We start from the raw sequence: 16,488 nt of genomic DNA on the forward strand, positions 1-16,488 counted from the left end.
TGGTAAAGAAGCAGTGCCGTTCCTTCGAGGGGGACGCCGATTATACTCGCCATCGAACCACGAAGCAAAGAGCTACGCTCGACGAAGAAAGCGTCACGCAACGAAACACGCAATAAAAAGTTCTCTCTTTCTCTCTATCTCTCTCTCTCTCTCTCTTTCTCTCTATCTATCTTTCTTTCTCTCTCTCTCTCTCTCTCTCTCTCTCTCTCTCTCTCTCTTTCTCTCTCTCTTCTCTCTCTGTCTCCAATTCATATTCGCGATATAAATCAGTGAGAGTCGCAGACAACATTAAAGATAAAGAAAATAAAATCAATGAAAAACCAACGAAAAGTATCCTTCACGATATAGAATAAAAATGTAATCAAAAGAGGCGCGCGAATCACAAGTTTCGATGCGCGGAAGCGCCCCCTAGTGTTGCGCGTCAGATAACGGTAAACTTTGATTATTGAATCGATTTGAGAAGTAATTATTCGGAAGATGATATCTCACTTACCAGAAAACTAAGCGTAGAATGTTCTTCCTTGCGTTGCTTCCCTCCCACTCACACTGCCTTCGTTCCTTGATATTATTCTATTCCAAAATAGTTGAAGATGTTAGACGATCTTGCGGTTTTTCTTTGACGAAGAAAATCGACGATTAAAAAAAACTACAGCCCACTACTAATAATGCGTGTACCAATCGGCCAACGATAACGCCGATCGTCGTCATGGAGACGCCATGACGCTTCTTTGCCTCGTCTCCAACACGGAATATTATAAAACACTACCTGGATCACTGAAATGATGTTCACTGTTTTTTTCTTTTTTATTTTTCTTTCTCTTACTCTCTGTCACTTGTTTTCATAAGAGAAAATAACGTTAAATAAAGAACGCGTGTTAAGACAACATCGACTATGTTCGGAAATGAAAAATGCACAAAACGAATAAAAACTGCAAAAGGAAGCCTCGTCTTTTACTCCTCGTCGTCGTCGTCGTTGTCGTTGTCGTCGTGATCGGTTGTACGACGTACAACGTGAACGCGTAAGTCGAAGCACGTAGGGGACGGAACGACACAAAGTTCGCGCACGACGTTCGGATCGCAACTGCCGCTACCGCCGATTCTCAACCCCCACCGTGCCTCTACCCCTACCACTCGACTGACTCGCGCGCTCCTTCGCTCTCTTTCTCTCTCTCATTCGCACCAACTCGCGCGCTCTCTATCCCCACCACTATCAACTCTACGACGGACCGAGGTCCACGACCATTCTTCGGTCCCTTCGAGTAGCTAGCCAGCACGATACGTTCCTTTCAATTCACTTCGTTCCCCCTCCATTCTTTTCGTTCAACGTGCGCCTATGTATATTTCGCGTCAACGTGATTGCTTTTCTGAGATTCCGTTCGTTTCCCCTCCTCCTTCTTTATCTATCTGTCTATCCATATTTTTTAAATCTCAAGATACCTTTTTATTCCATCCATTTGTTCCAATTTATTCCATCCATTTGTTCTTGATCGTCATATTTCTTTCGAAGAATAAAATGGCGTACTTTATATCGAATACGATACACATATTGTAAAATTGGATAAACTTTATTTCATTTGTACTTTTTATCTCTATTCTTGCGATAAGTTTATTTGATACTACTTCGATAAGAGAATTTGAATGGAAGGTGAGTTTTCGCCAATACAAATCGTATGCCATCTAGAGAGTCTCTATGGGATTCATGTGAAGCCCTTTCTCTGACTACCATGTTCTTCACTAGCCAAAGCTCTCTCGGTCTCGAAATTTTCCCCTCTCGCTCTATCTTATACTCCATTCGACGATAGCCAACAAAACGCTCTAGTAATGAACGAACGGAACAATGAATATGTTCTTTGGACCGAATATCGTTGTCTACATATATATATATATATATATATATATATATATATATATATATGTACATATATATGACATACAAAAGCAAGGAGGAACGGTTTCGTTTCTAAAGATATGTAATTATTAAAGAAAGTTAGTCATAGTTATTAGGAAAAACAAGAGAAATTTTTATTATATGATAAAACAGAAAGTGTGACATGTTTCAAACAACAAATTCGTTAATCATAAATAATTTAAAAAAGAAAATGAAACGATAAACAAAGCGATCTCTAGGTAAGAAACTTGGACGATATCTCCTCTTAAGTACGTAGAGTAAATCGTATTGTATACCGAATAAGTTTGCTTCCTTCTCGAAGCGACTTTACTCGCTCCGTACGACGACGACGACGTACCGTACGAGAGAACTCGAGTCGACGGCGTCCGGCAACCTGTTCTCATTTTTATCGTCCGCATCAGGTTTCAGCGCAGGTGAGCCGAGCAACGAAGAAGACAAGTCCGTGGAAAGAAGCCGGCTCCGTACCTCTCCAAACGACGCTTCCTTCTCCTTGCTTTCGAGTAGAACACGACTGTAAAGAAATTGGCTTTTGCTTCGCGACATAGAACACATCTTATTGTTAGATACCAAAGTAAATTTGTGCAGGAATAGAGTAGAACTACCGATAAAGAGCTCTGAAGTTGTCCAGAAGCAGTTTTACTGGATAAATTAGTTTTTGCTGCAAAATACGGATCGTCAAGATGGCGGATAATTGAGACAACACTATTATGATATCTGTGCTTAAACATGTAATTTACATTTTAATTATACATCGTGTTAACATTTCACAAGATTAATAAAGTACTTCGCAATGTACCCATATACAGTACGCTCGAGTCGAGTGTGGTGGAAGTATAAAATTCTAAAATAACCCTCGCAGAGTTATCTAGAAATATTTTCTTTTTTTTTTCTTTCTATTCCTACATGTTTCATTCTCTTATTTCTTCCTACCTTCCCTTCTAATTCTACTCCAACTTTTCTTTATATATCTCTCCCTCCCTCTCTCTCTTTCTCTCTCTCTCTCTCTCTCTCTCTCTCTCTCTCTCTCTCTCACTCTCTTATCGTTTAATCTACTTTTTCTTTCTCTACATTATTATCGTAAGAAATAATCCCTTGTAACTATTTTTCCGCGTTAAATTAGCAATAAATCTTCGGCATATTCATACAAGGCGGTCGATCTCATCTTTCGTCTCTCTCTCACTCGCTCTCTCTCTCTCTCTCTCTCTCTCTCTCTCTCTCTCTCTCTTTACTTCTCTTTTATCCTTATTCTTTTTCCGTTCTCGAAGAAAAAGCTGCGATGGTCACGAACTTACGTTTATACTCATTTTCGACCGACGAAAGAAGCGCTCTACAACCTAGAAAAAAATCGAGCTCTTCTACCCCTGTGAATATACGATTGGATACGACCAAAAAAAAAAAAAAAAGAAAGAAAGAAACAAAATAAGATAACATTATTCTTAATACATCGCTTATACGCTATTATGTACAATATTAGAAATACCGATGTTGTGCAACGTAGTAATCTTGACACTCACGACGTATACGTAGCACAAACACGAGCATCATTTTTCTCGCTGGATGCGAAGATGAAAGACGAAAAGTGCTTCTCGAAAACCGGTCGATCACACTACACACTACACACGATAGACGAACAGGAGCGGGGGGGAGAGAAAGAGAGAGTAAAAAAGGGGATTGGGAATAAAGACAAAGAGTAAGAGACAGAGAGAGAGAGAGAGAGAGAGAGAGAGAGAGAGAGAGAGAGAGAGAGAGACAGAGAGAAAATGGAGAAGAAGGTTAGAGTGAGGGAAAGAGAGAGAGAGAGAGAGAGAGAGAAAGAAAGAAAAAAAAATAAAAGGATGGGAACATACACGTTTAAATTGTCATGCGCCGTACAAAAGTCCTTGTTTTGCTCTTTTTTTTTTTTTTCCTTTTTTTTCCTTTCTTATCGAACACGAAACAATGCAAATGTCTTTTCTTTATGATTTACGAAATACTTATTAGATCAGTATAATCTTATAAGGGGAGCCAATGGAATGAATGTGTACGCATTGATAAACGATGATTGTGAATCGCGTGGATAACCTTTAACAATTTCATTTACACTCTGGTCGCTCGCCGTTGTACGTACGAAGAGATCGTTGCAAATGAATAAATTTTTAACAATCGATATCGATATAAGTATACATGTGTGTTTGTTTGTTATGTGTGTATGGTATGTGTGTATTCGATGAATCTCTATTGTCCGAGAGTATAGAATTGGAAGAACATCATTTAGTTTCTTGGGGAAAAAAAAAAAAAATAAGTTTCTACGATTCACACGAATACAACAAATACATTCATCGGAGCTCCATAAAACTGGAATCGATGAATAATAGAAGATATGTAATTTTATAAATCTTACGTGGATCATTTTTCTTGACTATTCTTTTTTCATTTTTAATTTATATTAAAATAATAAAAACGACAAAATTCATAAAGCACACAATCACGAAAGTAATTAAAAAAATAAAAAAAAATAAAAAAAAATACAAAAATACAAAAAGAAAGAAAAAAAAGATTTTTAAAACTAAAACAGAATAATTCACTAGAATGGAATTATAAATACCGCTGATCAAACTGGTAGCAACCTTCTTTACCATGCGATCTCCATATTCAACAAACGGCAAGCATTGTACTTTCGATACATTACCACAATGGAAGGTGGAGAATGGCGGCCGCTTCAAACAAACCATTTTTGTTTTCTTTCTTTTTTATTCGAATTTCTTCTTATCAATACGAATCATAAGAGATATTTATGGTACGATCGATAATGAAAAGTTTAACGGTGTAGATATTTAAATTAAGTTTTTTATGCGATGCAAGGCGACTGTAGCCACTTATCAACGTTATATTCTTCTTAATCTTAATATACATATGTATATATATCTGTCTATATATATATATATAGATAAATATATATTACATACATATATATATATATATATAATCTCTCTCTATATTATATATGTATATATATAAAATTAGTGAGGTCGTTCAAGAGTTTAGTAAGTCTAATCATTAAAATGGAATTACGCTCGTATGTGTATGTGTATGTGTATGTGTATTGTGTTCTGCTAACGAATATTCTCGACGTCCAACTTCCGTCTCTCTCTTTTTTTTTTTATTTTTTTTATTTTGTTTCAATCACTTTTCCTTTTTTCATTTGTTTATTCTTATTTTAATCCTTTATTCCATAGGCTCCACTCGATTTCTTCGCAACTATCGCCGTGAGAGTGTGTGTCGTAGTAATGCGTACCACTAATAAAGAAGATGTTCTAATTGCACTCTATATACATTATCGAGATATAAAAATACTAACGAGAAACATACCTATAGACAAGATCCTTCACACGGTTCGCCTCTTTAGAAGTTAACTAATTCATAGTCAAATTTGGCAGTTATATTGTCCCTAGCTATTTCCATTCGTTATTATTGTTGCTTACGTTCTTTCACGTCACGATCGACACGCTCGTTCACAACGGTACACGCAAAACGGTAACCGTTAGAAATCGCGTACATGACCTCGCAACACGTCAGACGTTATTTTCTATTCCATCTTATCCTATAAAAGAGAATCTTTACTATCTTGGAAGATATATCTCAGCCCTTACTACCACAGAATTCTTTGTAAACTTTATCACGAAAGCGCAACTCTCTCTTTAAAATCACACTGCTTCTTTTCATCGCTTTTTTGTATACACGATCAAAAGGAAGAAAAAAATAAAAAAAATAAAAAAAAAATAAGATGATAATAATAATAATAATTATGCAAAAGAAAGATCATCGAGAGAAAAACTATTTAGCGATTTCTAAGAACCTCAACTTGTCAATCGATACAGACAAAACGTATTTTTTATATATTGATAAGCGATAATTCAACATCTCATAGAGATGACCTCTTTCCATATCTTTTTTTTGAATTTTCTTTTTCATTAAATATCTTTTATGTTATTTCTAATCTTCTGCTTCTTTATAAAAGAGTATCATTTTATTTGTATGATGTTTGAATTAATATAGTATGATTCTCGCTTCACATGCTGTCGCATTATCATTATATAATCATATATATGTATATATATATATATATATATATATATATATATATATGTATATATAAATATATCATATAATCATTATGCAATGACAATAGTATCACGAACCATACTTCCTGGCAGACAACATTTTGATCAATCAGCTAGATCCACGCAATAATGTCGCATACTCATGTATTGTATATATTCATAGACGTTACTGCGTTAAAAAAAAATAATAACGAAGAAACAATGGGGGAACAAAGAACTAAAGAAAAACTCGATAAAACGGAAAGAATATTACCGTTAGGCGTTATTATTGTTTTTCGTAATAAACGCAATCACTTTAGACACAGGTACGATGAATTTTTTTCCTTTTTATCTTTCTTTCTAATAATAAATTCAAAGTATAAGAGAAATGTATATATTGCACAATCACGGTAGAAATTCTTCCGCTTTTCTAACAAAAAAGAATACAAAAGAAAAAAAAAAAAAACAAAAAAGAAGGAAACATTTCTATCTACACATGCAGAATGATGAATCTACGGAATTGATTGTAAAAAGAATTAGATCAGAAAAAAAAAAAAAAAACACAATAGAAATAATAATACTTGGAATATTTGTAACATCAATGTGTTTCGCAGTTATGTCGCATGGAAATTCAGTTTACACATATGCACGAGTTTTATAGGTAAGAATACGCGATACGACAGAGGTGCATGCGCGCGCGCATATACGTATCTTTACACATTCGTGAAAATGAAGTGTAAACTTCATAAACGTGTGAGTATGCTGTCGCGTGTGACGGTATATCACTGACGTTAAATATAGCCTAAAGACGTCGTAACGAATAATAAAAATTTGCGTCTTCTCCCCTTTTAAAACGCATGGAAGAGATTGGCAGAACAGCAATGGGCGAAATGTATGGAGTTATTAACACTTAGTCTCTAATGACGCTCTTTGAACTTTATCAGAGCACTCTGTGACCAGTTTCTCTTTCACTTCTGAATAACTAGCAGAACCTTCAGCTGACGACGTTTGCTGACCGACCTCTCCTAAAGACAATACCTCCGTGCTAGTGGGTGAATAACTAAGCGTCGTAGCTTCGCTAGTCAGTGAGGTTACACAGCTGTCGTCAACACTTTTACTACGTGGTGCACATCGAGTCTTTATAAATTGTTGTATATTCAATGACAAACTGGCCTGCATCGACGTTCTTTCAACATTCTTCGACGTATTATTATCCGTTGTTTGTACGTCGACCCGTGATGGGCTTCTTGATCTTGCTACGTGCAAGGGACTGTCGGAATTCGCACCTAAATCATTTGACAATATCTTCGAACTGGCTGCAAGCCTACTAGCACATGGTGAATATTTCGATGGGGTTATGGTGATCTTATCGGGTTCTACAGTCAGCGAAGTTCTAGCGCCAAGATTTCTTAAGGGATGAAAATTTCCACTCCACAAAAACTTCTTCGTAGTAGTCTCGCGATACTTTGCGCTGCGATTGCGATCTTCCTTTTCATCGGTCTTCTTCCCTTTCGTAATACCCTCCACGATCGAAGTACGTAAGCGTTGTTTACAGCTTTTAGGTGGACAGTGCGAACCAAATGCAGATTCTACGCCGTTGTAATAAAATTGTGACAAGGGATTCTTTTTGTCCGGTTTGACATTACTATGAGTATCCTTTAAATCAGTACTGCCTTTCTTAGCACCTGCAGAAGCATTTGAAAATGAAGGAATTGGCTTTAATTTTCCGTCCACATACTTGTAATATTTCGACAAGCTTGCTAACTTTTTGGTAGATAGGCCAGTATTATTTGTTCTAACATCGTGACAACTATTAGCACTCTCCAATTCTGTTTTACCTTGTTCCTTTTCCACTGTACTGGTAGAATAACTTTTCTGCATTGGATTCTTTAAGTCGGTCTCTATATTCAGTTTCTTAGTACGTCCATCCAAACACGGATCCCCATTTTTAGAGCGGTTTTTCTTTGAGATCTGTTTAAAATAAATTTCTTGGCTATCGGCCAAAGAAGCAAAAGGTAATTTACGGGCGAGGACCACATCGTCCACAGAAGCAAAAGATGACTCTTTATCACAGGGGAGGACAGGAGCCTTCTCCCCTGTGGGAGGTGACTGCTAGACAAGTTTTTCGGTCAGAGAACTCGTTGAAATAGAACTGATGGTATTTGAATCATTTGCAGTACTACGACTCTGACTACTAACTTGTGTATCTCCACCTCCCGGCCCCCCCTGACTCTGGGAGAGGCTGAGTCGCCGTCAGTTTACCAACTCTATGCTTACAAATTGCTTCAGCCGTTCGTAATATTGATTGTAAAGTTCTACATCATTATGACCAGCTCCCTACGACAAGAAGAAAACATTAGGAATATGTCTATGCGAAAGATAAATTCTTATTCTTATTAGATTTATATATATATATTAAAACCATAAAATACATACATCGATCCATAATGGTTCCACAGCTCTTGGACATCTTTCATAAATAGCCTGTCCATGACTGAAATCTATAACGTCGTCTGAAGTACCATGAATAACCAAAACAGGAGATGTTACTTTGGGTACCTTATCTATACTGTAATCACAAAAGGAATGCATCAATTTAGAGTAAAGAAGACAAGTCATTAGAAAGAGAAGTAATTTTGATGACTTCGAACAATGCTATACAACAATTCCAATTACAAAAATGATTGCGCACTTTGTTCTTTTGAAGAAAAAATCTTTTGTGGTTAATACAAGGTTAATCTTTCATTCGATATGCATGCGATATATGTAGAACAAAAGTTAATACCAATTAGCGAGTTGCGATAAGCAATGTGTAGCGATTCATAGGTTTCCGTGACGCGAGAAACAAACTTTTGTTGCTTCCCAAAGCGTATTCGCAAAAAAGATTGAATAATCGGATTTGAAAAGGACGTCATAAAGCAAGATTCATAATAACGGCTTTTTCATATAGCGTTGTTATAATCAGCAGAGAGCACGTGTATGTCAACATAGATCTATGCTCTCTCTCTCTCTCTCTTTCTCTCTCTCTCTCTCTCTCTTTCTCTCACTCTCTCTCTACGTATTTCTTCCAACTCTATCGCACGCGCGTGTCTCGCTCAAACATGTCATATAGAAATGAAAGTACATTTTTCGTGGTAAACGAATGACTCTTATGAATTAGTTATGAGGATGGACACGTAAGAAAGATGCGTCATCGGTGAGATGCAGAACGCGTGCGAATGAGCGAGATACAGGCAGATAGATAGAGACAGAGAGAGAGGGGGGAGAAGAGAAAAAGAGAAAGAGCATAAAAAGAAAAAGAGACAAAAAGATTGAGAGAGAGAGAGAGAGAGAAAAGAAAAGAAAGTAAAAACAGCAGAGAGAAAGTAGAGCTTACTTGGCAAAGGCGTCGAAGAACCAAGTTCTCTTAGTGCTTCGAAATGCAACACGCATGCCGGACATGAGCGGCGAATGCAGAACGACCGCGCCAACCTCGTATCTTGTTGCAAGATCGACGGTGGGCACGGTTCCGATACTTTGACCATAGAGGATTATATTTTCCGGGCTGATACCGTATCGCGTCCTTAGAGCGTGCCACGCAGCGTCTATGTCGGCGTAGAGGTTCTTCTCGGAGGGCTTGCCATTCGACAACCCGTATCCCGAATAATCGTAACTGAATATATTACAATTTATCCTGGAGCCAAGTCCGAGATAGACGCTAGACATCTGGCCAAGATCGACGGCGTTCCCGTGAGAGAATAATAAGGTGAAACGTGCCGTTGCCGAACAACGTACGAAAACGCATGCTATACGATTGCCCCTAGACGTCCTCGCGTAAAAACCTTCGACCGATTCCAGTTCTCTCTCGTTATATTGCCACTCGGCACGTTCCGACAGAGAGATCGTAAACTTCGAGGAGCCCTCGTCCTCGATGAACGTGTACGTTGGTTCCGGCGGTAGGAACGCTAGCTTCGCGGCGATTCTCGATGGGCAGGGCGGACAGCAAAACAGGCAACACAATTCACTGAAGTTGAAGTTGTTCATCGTTATAACGCGATAAGAAAGGAGAGAGTGGTTTTTTAAGCACGCGCGAAAGCACCCTCTATCGCGTATACTCGGACGAGCTTCCGCATCGGGAAAAACACGTCGTCGATTCTTTTCTCTCTCTCTCTCTCTCTCTCCTCTCCTCTCTATCTCTCTCTTTCTCTCTATCTCTCTCGCTCTCGCTCGCTCACTCAATCACTCACTCACTCTTTCTTTCTTTCTTTCTTCCTCTCTCGTTTAATCAGAGACACACGCACCCGATTTCTTAGCGCGCACTAACGTTTTCGCGCCTACTCGCTCGAACGCACCGTCATTTCATTATCTCCAGATTTTTACTCCCTCTCTTTCTTCGTTCACGCACTCTCTTTCTTTCTTTCTTTTTCTCTCTCTCTCTTTCTCTCTCTCGTGCACTCGTTCCTTCCTCTCCCTCTCTCTCTCTCTCTCTCTCCCACTCGTGTTCTCTGTTTAACGCGCACGCTACCAGTCTCTCTTTCTCTCACGACGACGATGCAGCCATGACACGACTCGCAAAAGGAACGACTTTTGCCCTCCTGCTGGCCTTTCTCTCTCTCTCTCTCTCTCTCTCTCTCTCTCTCTCTCTCTCTCTCTCTCGCGCGCGCGTTCCCTCGTTTGCTCTCCCTCTCTTTCTCTATATACCTTTCTCTCTTAATCTCGCGCGCGCACCTTCTCCTACTCCATCGTAACACCTTTTCCTCCTCTTTCTCTTATGGTGCTGTCCCCCCTCCAACCACACACCCACTCAACGTGCCGCACTTTCATTGTCTCGCTTCGCGAGTAAAGCGCTCGCTCTACGAAGAAACAGAAGCCCAGGTATCGCTCCAGACAATCTCTTTCGTTTACTACCTCCCCCTGCTTTATAAAGGTACAATCGACGAAGGCAAAATAATATAATGCGAAGACCGTCTCTAGAATCGACGTTATATGCGGCGCAAAAAAGATATCGCTTTGATCATTGCCAACTTCGATGACGTAAACATTTTCTTTGATGCGTTCGTTAATTTTACGAGTACGATGTAACCCTTTTATTTGTAAAATAACGAAAGAAAAAGCAGCCGATGATCTAACTTAGGCATCGTGTTATCATCCACCAATCATAGAGGAGGCAGCGATATTGTAATTATCACAGAGGGTGCTGCGAGCGATCCGTTTGATTCTCTCTTGACAAATTTTTATTATTATTTATTAAGAATTTGTAATGATCGTGTATGCACGCGCGAGTAAAATGAATTGCAGGCAGTATATAAAAGTAAAAATAAATTTCGTGTGTCGTATGAGGAGACAAGTAGAACCAATTAAATTCTGTCGCGTTTTCTCTTAAGAAGTAAACACATGCGAAAAGGTTTATGATTGGTTAACGTTCCATGGTCTCTAGATTGCGTGATGTAGAATACATCCAGCTGATAAATTCAGTGGACATAACGTTTTGTAGAAAATCGATTAAATCCAGGTGTCGTGAAAGTTCCTCTACTTTCATGATATCACGTAACCATTGCCACTCGCTATAGAATTTGGCCGATGGCGGCTGTCAACTGGTGGGTCTCTGCTTTTCGCACAGGGGTTCCTAGTCAAATATCAGAATACTCTGCGATCCTTTCCCTTGGAAACTATATTGGATTTGTAATATTTATTGGAGTAACTCTTATTTGCACGTTATCGAGTAAAGAAATAATGGGGTAAGTGAATACGGTGAGAACTCGCGTCACCTCTCAAGGGTGTGTAATGTGTCTACATACGAAAATCAATTTTTACGTCGTACATTCGGATTAATTGTTGTCGATTTATTAATCAGTCGACTTTATCAGTCTATATAAAATAGGTCATTCTGGTTAAAACTCATCCTCCATATTTTGTTGCGCTACTTGATCACTGATACGTATAAAAACGACTTGTACATATGAAAAAGGATTATACGAGAATAACCTTTCTTATTTTTCCTCTTTTTTTTTTTTTCAGTGTGGCCTTTATCTAACTCTAGTGGGCTAGCCAAATTTGATATACATGATCTTCCCGTAAAAAATAGTTTATTTTGTAGAGCGGCCTTATCATAAAAACTGACTTGCTTTGAAAAAGTCATGTAAAAGTTTTGTATGATATAAACAATAACACACTGTGTGATCTCTTTTCTTTTATTATATTTTATTAAAAACTGATGAGTTCTCATTTAAATTTCTTATTTGTCGTTTGTTATTGTCTTATCTCTCTATCAAGATAATTTATTGAAATTTTCTTATCGATCTCTGAATTATAATGCATATATATTTGTGGTAATAAATGTGTGATATACCTTTTTTTCTTTTCAGATGAACCGCATAATGCGATTATGTTTCTATTTATTCGCATGAATAGGCATGAACATTCTTACATAGTTAACTAATTTTTAATTTTTTGTGCTAAATATTATAATTTTATTGTAAATTACAATAGAATCATTATTGGCAAAATGTTATTTTGATTCCTCGATGCTTGTTTGCATTTAAATTGTACAAACTGCATGTATTGTTTGTAGTAATCGCAAAATCTATATCAGAAATATAGTTATCTTTTGTAAGAGAATTCTTAACGATATGATTTTATTTTACACTTATTTCCTGAACTTCCTCCGGAATGAAATCGAACCTATTGAAATTTAAACTGGATCTCTACTTTTGTCAATTTCTACAAACAAATTCATTTCCTTATTTCTAACAAAACGATAACTGTTTTATCTTCTTGCACAATGGAACATCTGCACAAACAGCAACAAGAACTGCTTTGAAAGAAAAACTTAGCAATGTGAAAATCCCGAGCGAAGAAATATATTTACAATTACTGTTGATCCAAATTGGGATTACGTATACATGGATCTTCCAATTGTTTTTTATATTCTAACCTTCCATTATTAATTACAGTGAACAACCAATTTTCTCGTGCAAGGCGCACGTATTTCATATCGATCCTAAAACTAAACGTTCATGGGTATCTGCCTCAACAGCTGCAGTTTCTGTGTCTTTTTTTTATGATTCAACTAGAAGTCTTTATAGAATAATATCTGTTGAAGGATCGAAGGTGACTCTTTTGTCAACTTTCCGTGAAAATCTAATACTCTTCATGAAAATTATATGCATTCTTTTACTCTATACTTTTAGGCAGTAATAAACAGCACTATTACACCAAACATGACATTTACAAAAACATCGCAAAAATTTGGTCAATGGTCAGACGTCAGGGCTAATACTGTATATGGTTTAGGATTTTCCTCTGAAGCAGAGTTAGGCAAGGTTTGTATTATGTATATTTATACAACCTCATTGTTTTAAACATTCCATAAATACGCTTGGTACAACTTTACTTTGACAGTTTATTGAAAAATTTCATGAAGTGAAAGAAGCAACTAAATTAGCTAGTGCTAAGCTACAGTCAAACAGCTCATCGGTTACACCAGCTACTAGTGCAAATGTTAGTCCAATCACGTCAAGATCAGGGATGCCTTCTTCGGAGCAGGATCTCATAGATCCACCAAATTCTTCGATGATCAACTCTAATGTGTCGGCATCGAATAATCCTAATCCAAATGCAAACATGATCTCTGCTCAAAACAGTGTATCTTCGGTAAGCAGCAGTCCCTTACCTGGCAGTTGTCAAAATAAAACGGACGATGAATTGAAAAATGCAGTCCATTCAAGATCACAAAGTGTTTCTCAGCAGAGTACAGAAAGCCCGCAGCACCAAGGGAAACCAGCCCAACTTGGTTCGACGCAAGCTGGACAGTCGGCAGAGATGCAGCTGAAATATGAAAATGACAGGTTGAAGCTTGCTTTAGCTCAAAGTTCTGCTAATGCCAAAAAATGGGAGGTATGTTTGTAGCACAATATGCTCCTACATGCTCAATACTAATTCTGGTTACATCAGAGCATGCATATGCACAGGATAAAAGAATAATAGGAATGTAAATACATTTTAATTTTAACGATTTTCCATAATTTTTACAATATGGCCTGCATTACAGGTTGAATTGGCTACTCTTAAAACAAACAACGCTAGATTAACAAGCGCGCTCCAAGAATCAACAGCTAATGTGGATGAGTGGAAGAGACAATTGCAGTTATATAAAGAAGAAAATGCCAGGGTAAAAGCAAAATATGCAGAACTAGAAGCTGGAAAAATAGCAGAAGGGAATAGTGAAGCATTGAGGCTAAGAGTGGAGGCACTCGAAAGTGAATTAAGAAGTCGAAATGAAGAAATAAAGGCTCTTACTATGGCTACAAAAAATAAAGACTTTGTGGTATGTAATAGGGTGATATTTTACGGCAATTCATTAAATTAAATTATTTCATTTCATTTTTCAGGCCCTTCAAAAGGAAAATACCGAATTGCGTGATATGTTAAACGTTGTCCAAGAACAATTAGAACTTGCTTTATGTGCAAACAAAGTTCAGAAACAAAACTTGGAAACTTTGAATGCCAGATTAGCTGGATTTATACAAGACTTGGTAACTGTGCATCGAGAAATTACGAATACCTTGCAAACCTAAGTTTGTTTGTAGAATACCTAGGAGCATTGTTCTTAGGACTTTTGTATCTACGGTATAAGAGAGATGTGCGAATGAATGACATAAAAATGATACAAAGGGTGAAGTTCCAAAGGGGAGAACATGCGGCGAATAAGATCTTTTTTTTTACATTAGGACAAGATGAAAGGCAGATCGTCTCGAATTATAGTGGTTTGAATACAAGCGAATGGCTCGCTTTTTAGATATTTATTTCGAGCTTAGTTAGCAAAAACATCATCTTTTTGATGTTACTTATCATTGTTGTTACTGCTCTATGACTATTCTAATTGTACATAAAAACGTTTCTTCTAATCATATTTACATGTATACATGCATACTGTGTGTATATTTGAATGTTTTCTCTTTTTATATCTATATATATATATACATATATATATATACACATACATATGTATGTATGTTTATATATATATATATATACATATGTATATGTATAAATATTTGTTTGTTTGAATCAAGCGTAAACTCAATGCTTGAATTTGAGAAAGATATTATTATACTCGATGTTTCTCAATATTATTTTGCGTATCTTACAAAAGGGATATATAATTTTGTTATTTATTATTCGATCGTGTCCGTAAATTAAACAAAACGTTTTTCTTATCCCACCCCTTTTCCATGAAGTGGTGTATGTAATGATCTGTGCTTTAAACTTATTGTTACTAATGACATCATCGCGTTAATCACTCTAATTCTATCATACTATTACATTTCGACCACACATCACACTATTACCAGAATCCAACTGATAAATGAATAATTATTATGAACACTAGTATTGTTACTATTGCTATGATCACTGTCATTACCATTGTTACTATTACCTTCCAAATACTAATATCTCCTATTGCTGTTACTAATACTGCTACAATTACTACTGCTTCTATTATTATTACTATTAATATTGGTAATATTGCATTACTTACTTGGAGATAATATTTACTATATTTAAAAATATAAAACATATCAAGAATGTTATCGACTGACATGTTACATGTTGTGCATTGTCTCTTTTTGGAACTTGTGCCCTTTGAAATAGTAACAAAATACAGTTACCCATGGACACGACTTATGAAACATGCACAATTAACATTAGTACTATTTAGTCATGATCCATTATGTAGCATAGCTATTTAATTCTATTATAAATTGTATCCATATTGTTCTCTTGTATAGAAATTTGCTTTAGAACATTCGCGAGTAAATCTGAAATACTCAGGAATCATTGATACGAGATACGCGATGCCATTATAATCAAACATAAAAGTACTACTGAGTATAATGCATTATAGTATTCACTTTTATTGTGCACTATTTTATTACGTTTTTTTTATTAATTTTTTGTTATTTTTATTTTTTATATCGTCACAGAACGCATTTTAAGTGGCATTTTTTATAAAAGGTTTCCTTTTTTTTTTATTTCTTTTATATCATGATAGAAATAAGTAGCATTGCATTCGTCATTCAAGGAGATATCGTCCTAAAGGAAATACTATAATTACTATGTTGCTCAGTCCAGGTTATTGTTCAAAGCGTAGTATTCGCATAGTACAGATTTATAAGATTAAAAATAATTCGCACAAGAGATATCTGGACAAGAGTTTGAACGTGTCAAGGTGACTTCTCCAAGGTAATTTGAAGTAGCGAATTAAATACAGGAAACTGCAAAAACACTTTGTATTCTATTGGCAGTATGTATGTATGTACGTAAAACTGTTACGAAGATGAATTTTCAGTCCGAGGAATTGGAAACAAAAGCCTCGCTTGCCATATGTAATCTTAATAAAACATTTTCAGACGGCACTCTACCTTTTTTTATTTATAGTTTCTTCTCTTATCGTCAAACCTTGAAACAGTTCAATCATTTTTTTTTTTTTCTTTTAAAGATTTGTATAATTTTTTATTC

General features: G+C 36.5%; 4 protein-coding genes across 7 annotated transcripts in view; 1 reads left to right on the forward strand and 3 right to left on the reverse strand.

Annotated features, from left to right (window-relative positions):
* Nucleotides 1-1,109, reverse strand: part of LOC124431594 (semaphorin-1A-like) — a 288,575-nt gene extending 287,466 nt beyond the window's left edge. For both annotated transcript variants that reach the window (XM_046979677.1, XM_046979676.1), the window contains exon 1: nucleotides 494-1,109. The gene's annotated coding sequence lies outside the window, so the exon portion shown is untranslated. The remainder of the gene's footprint in view (nucleotides 1-493) is intronic.
* Nucleotides 1,110-2,614: 1,505 nt separating this feature from the next.
* On the reverse strand, nucleotides 2,615-8,159 carry LOC124431575. Its single transcript, XM_046979645.1, has 3 exons — nucleotides 8,142-8,159; nucleotides 7,827-8,097; nucleotides 2,615-7,673 (listed from the first exon to the last, which is right to left on the reverse strand). The coding sequence occupies exons 1-3, from the start codon at nucleotides 8,157-8,159 to the stop codon at nucleotides 6,892-6,894; spliced, it is 1,071 nt and encodes a 356-aa protein (XP_046835601.1). The 3' UTR covers nucleotides 2,615-6,891.
* Nucleotides 8,160-8,182: 23 nt separating this feature from the next.
* On the reverse strand, nucleotides 8,183-10,643 carry LOC124431558 (alpha/beta hydrolase domain-containing protein 17B). The gene is made up of 3 exons (XM_046979616.1): nucleotides 9,365-10,643; nucleotides 8,425-8,557; nucleotides 8,183-8,325 (listed from the first exon to the last, which is right to left on the reverse strand). The coding sequence occupies exons 1-3, from the start codon at nucleotides 10,009-10,011 to the stop codon at nucleotides 8,242-8,244; spliced, it is 864 nt and encodes a 287-aa protein (XP_046835572.1). The 5' UTR covers nucleotides 10,012-10,643; the 3' UTR covers nucleotides 8,183-8,241.
* A 594-nt stretch (nucleotides 10,644-11,237) lies between these two features.
* LOC124431557 (homer protein homolog 2) lies at nucleotides 11,238-16,385 on the forward strand. 3 transcript variants are annotated; one of them, XM_046979614.1, is made up of 7 exons: nucleotides 11,238-11,705; nucleotides 12,921-13,077; nucleotides 13,158-13,289; nucleotides 13,369-13,620; nucleotides 13,714-13,863; nucleotides 14,018-14,293; nucleotides 14,358-16,385. In XM_046979614.1, the coding sequence occupies exons 1-7, from the start codon at nucleotides 11,548-11,550 to the stop codon at nucleotides 14,541-14,543; spliced, it is 1,311 nt and encodes a 436-aa protein (XP_046835570.1). In that variant the 5' UTR covers nucleotides 11,238-11,547; the 3' UTR covers nucleotides 14,544-16,385. The 3 variants fall into 3 exon arrangements, with proteins under 3 accessions (XP_046835570.1, XP_046835568.1, XP_046835571.1); XM_046979615.1 differs by having other exon boundaries at nucleotides 11,242-11,705; nucleotides 13,717-13,863; XM_046979612.1 differs by having other exon boundaries at nucleotides 11,241-11,705; nucleotides 13,369-13,863.
* The last annotated feature ends 103 nt before the right edge of the window (nucleotides 16,386-16,488 follow it).

The sequence above is a fragment of the Vespa crabro genome, chromosome 21 (assembly GCF_910589235.1).
Source record: "Vespa crabro chromosome 21, iyVesCrab1.2, whole genome shotgun sequence".
In the NCBI taxonomy this organism is placed as follows: domain Eukaryota; kingdom Metazoa; phylum Arthropoda; class Insecta; order Hymenoptera; family Vespidae; genus Vespa; species Vespa crabro.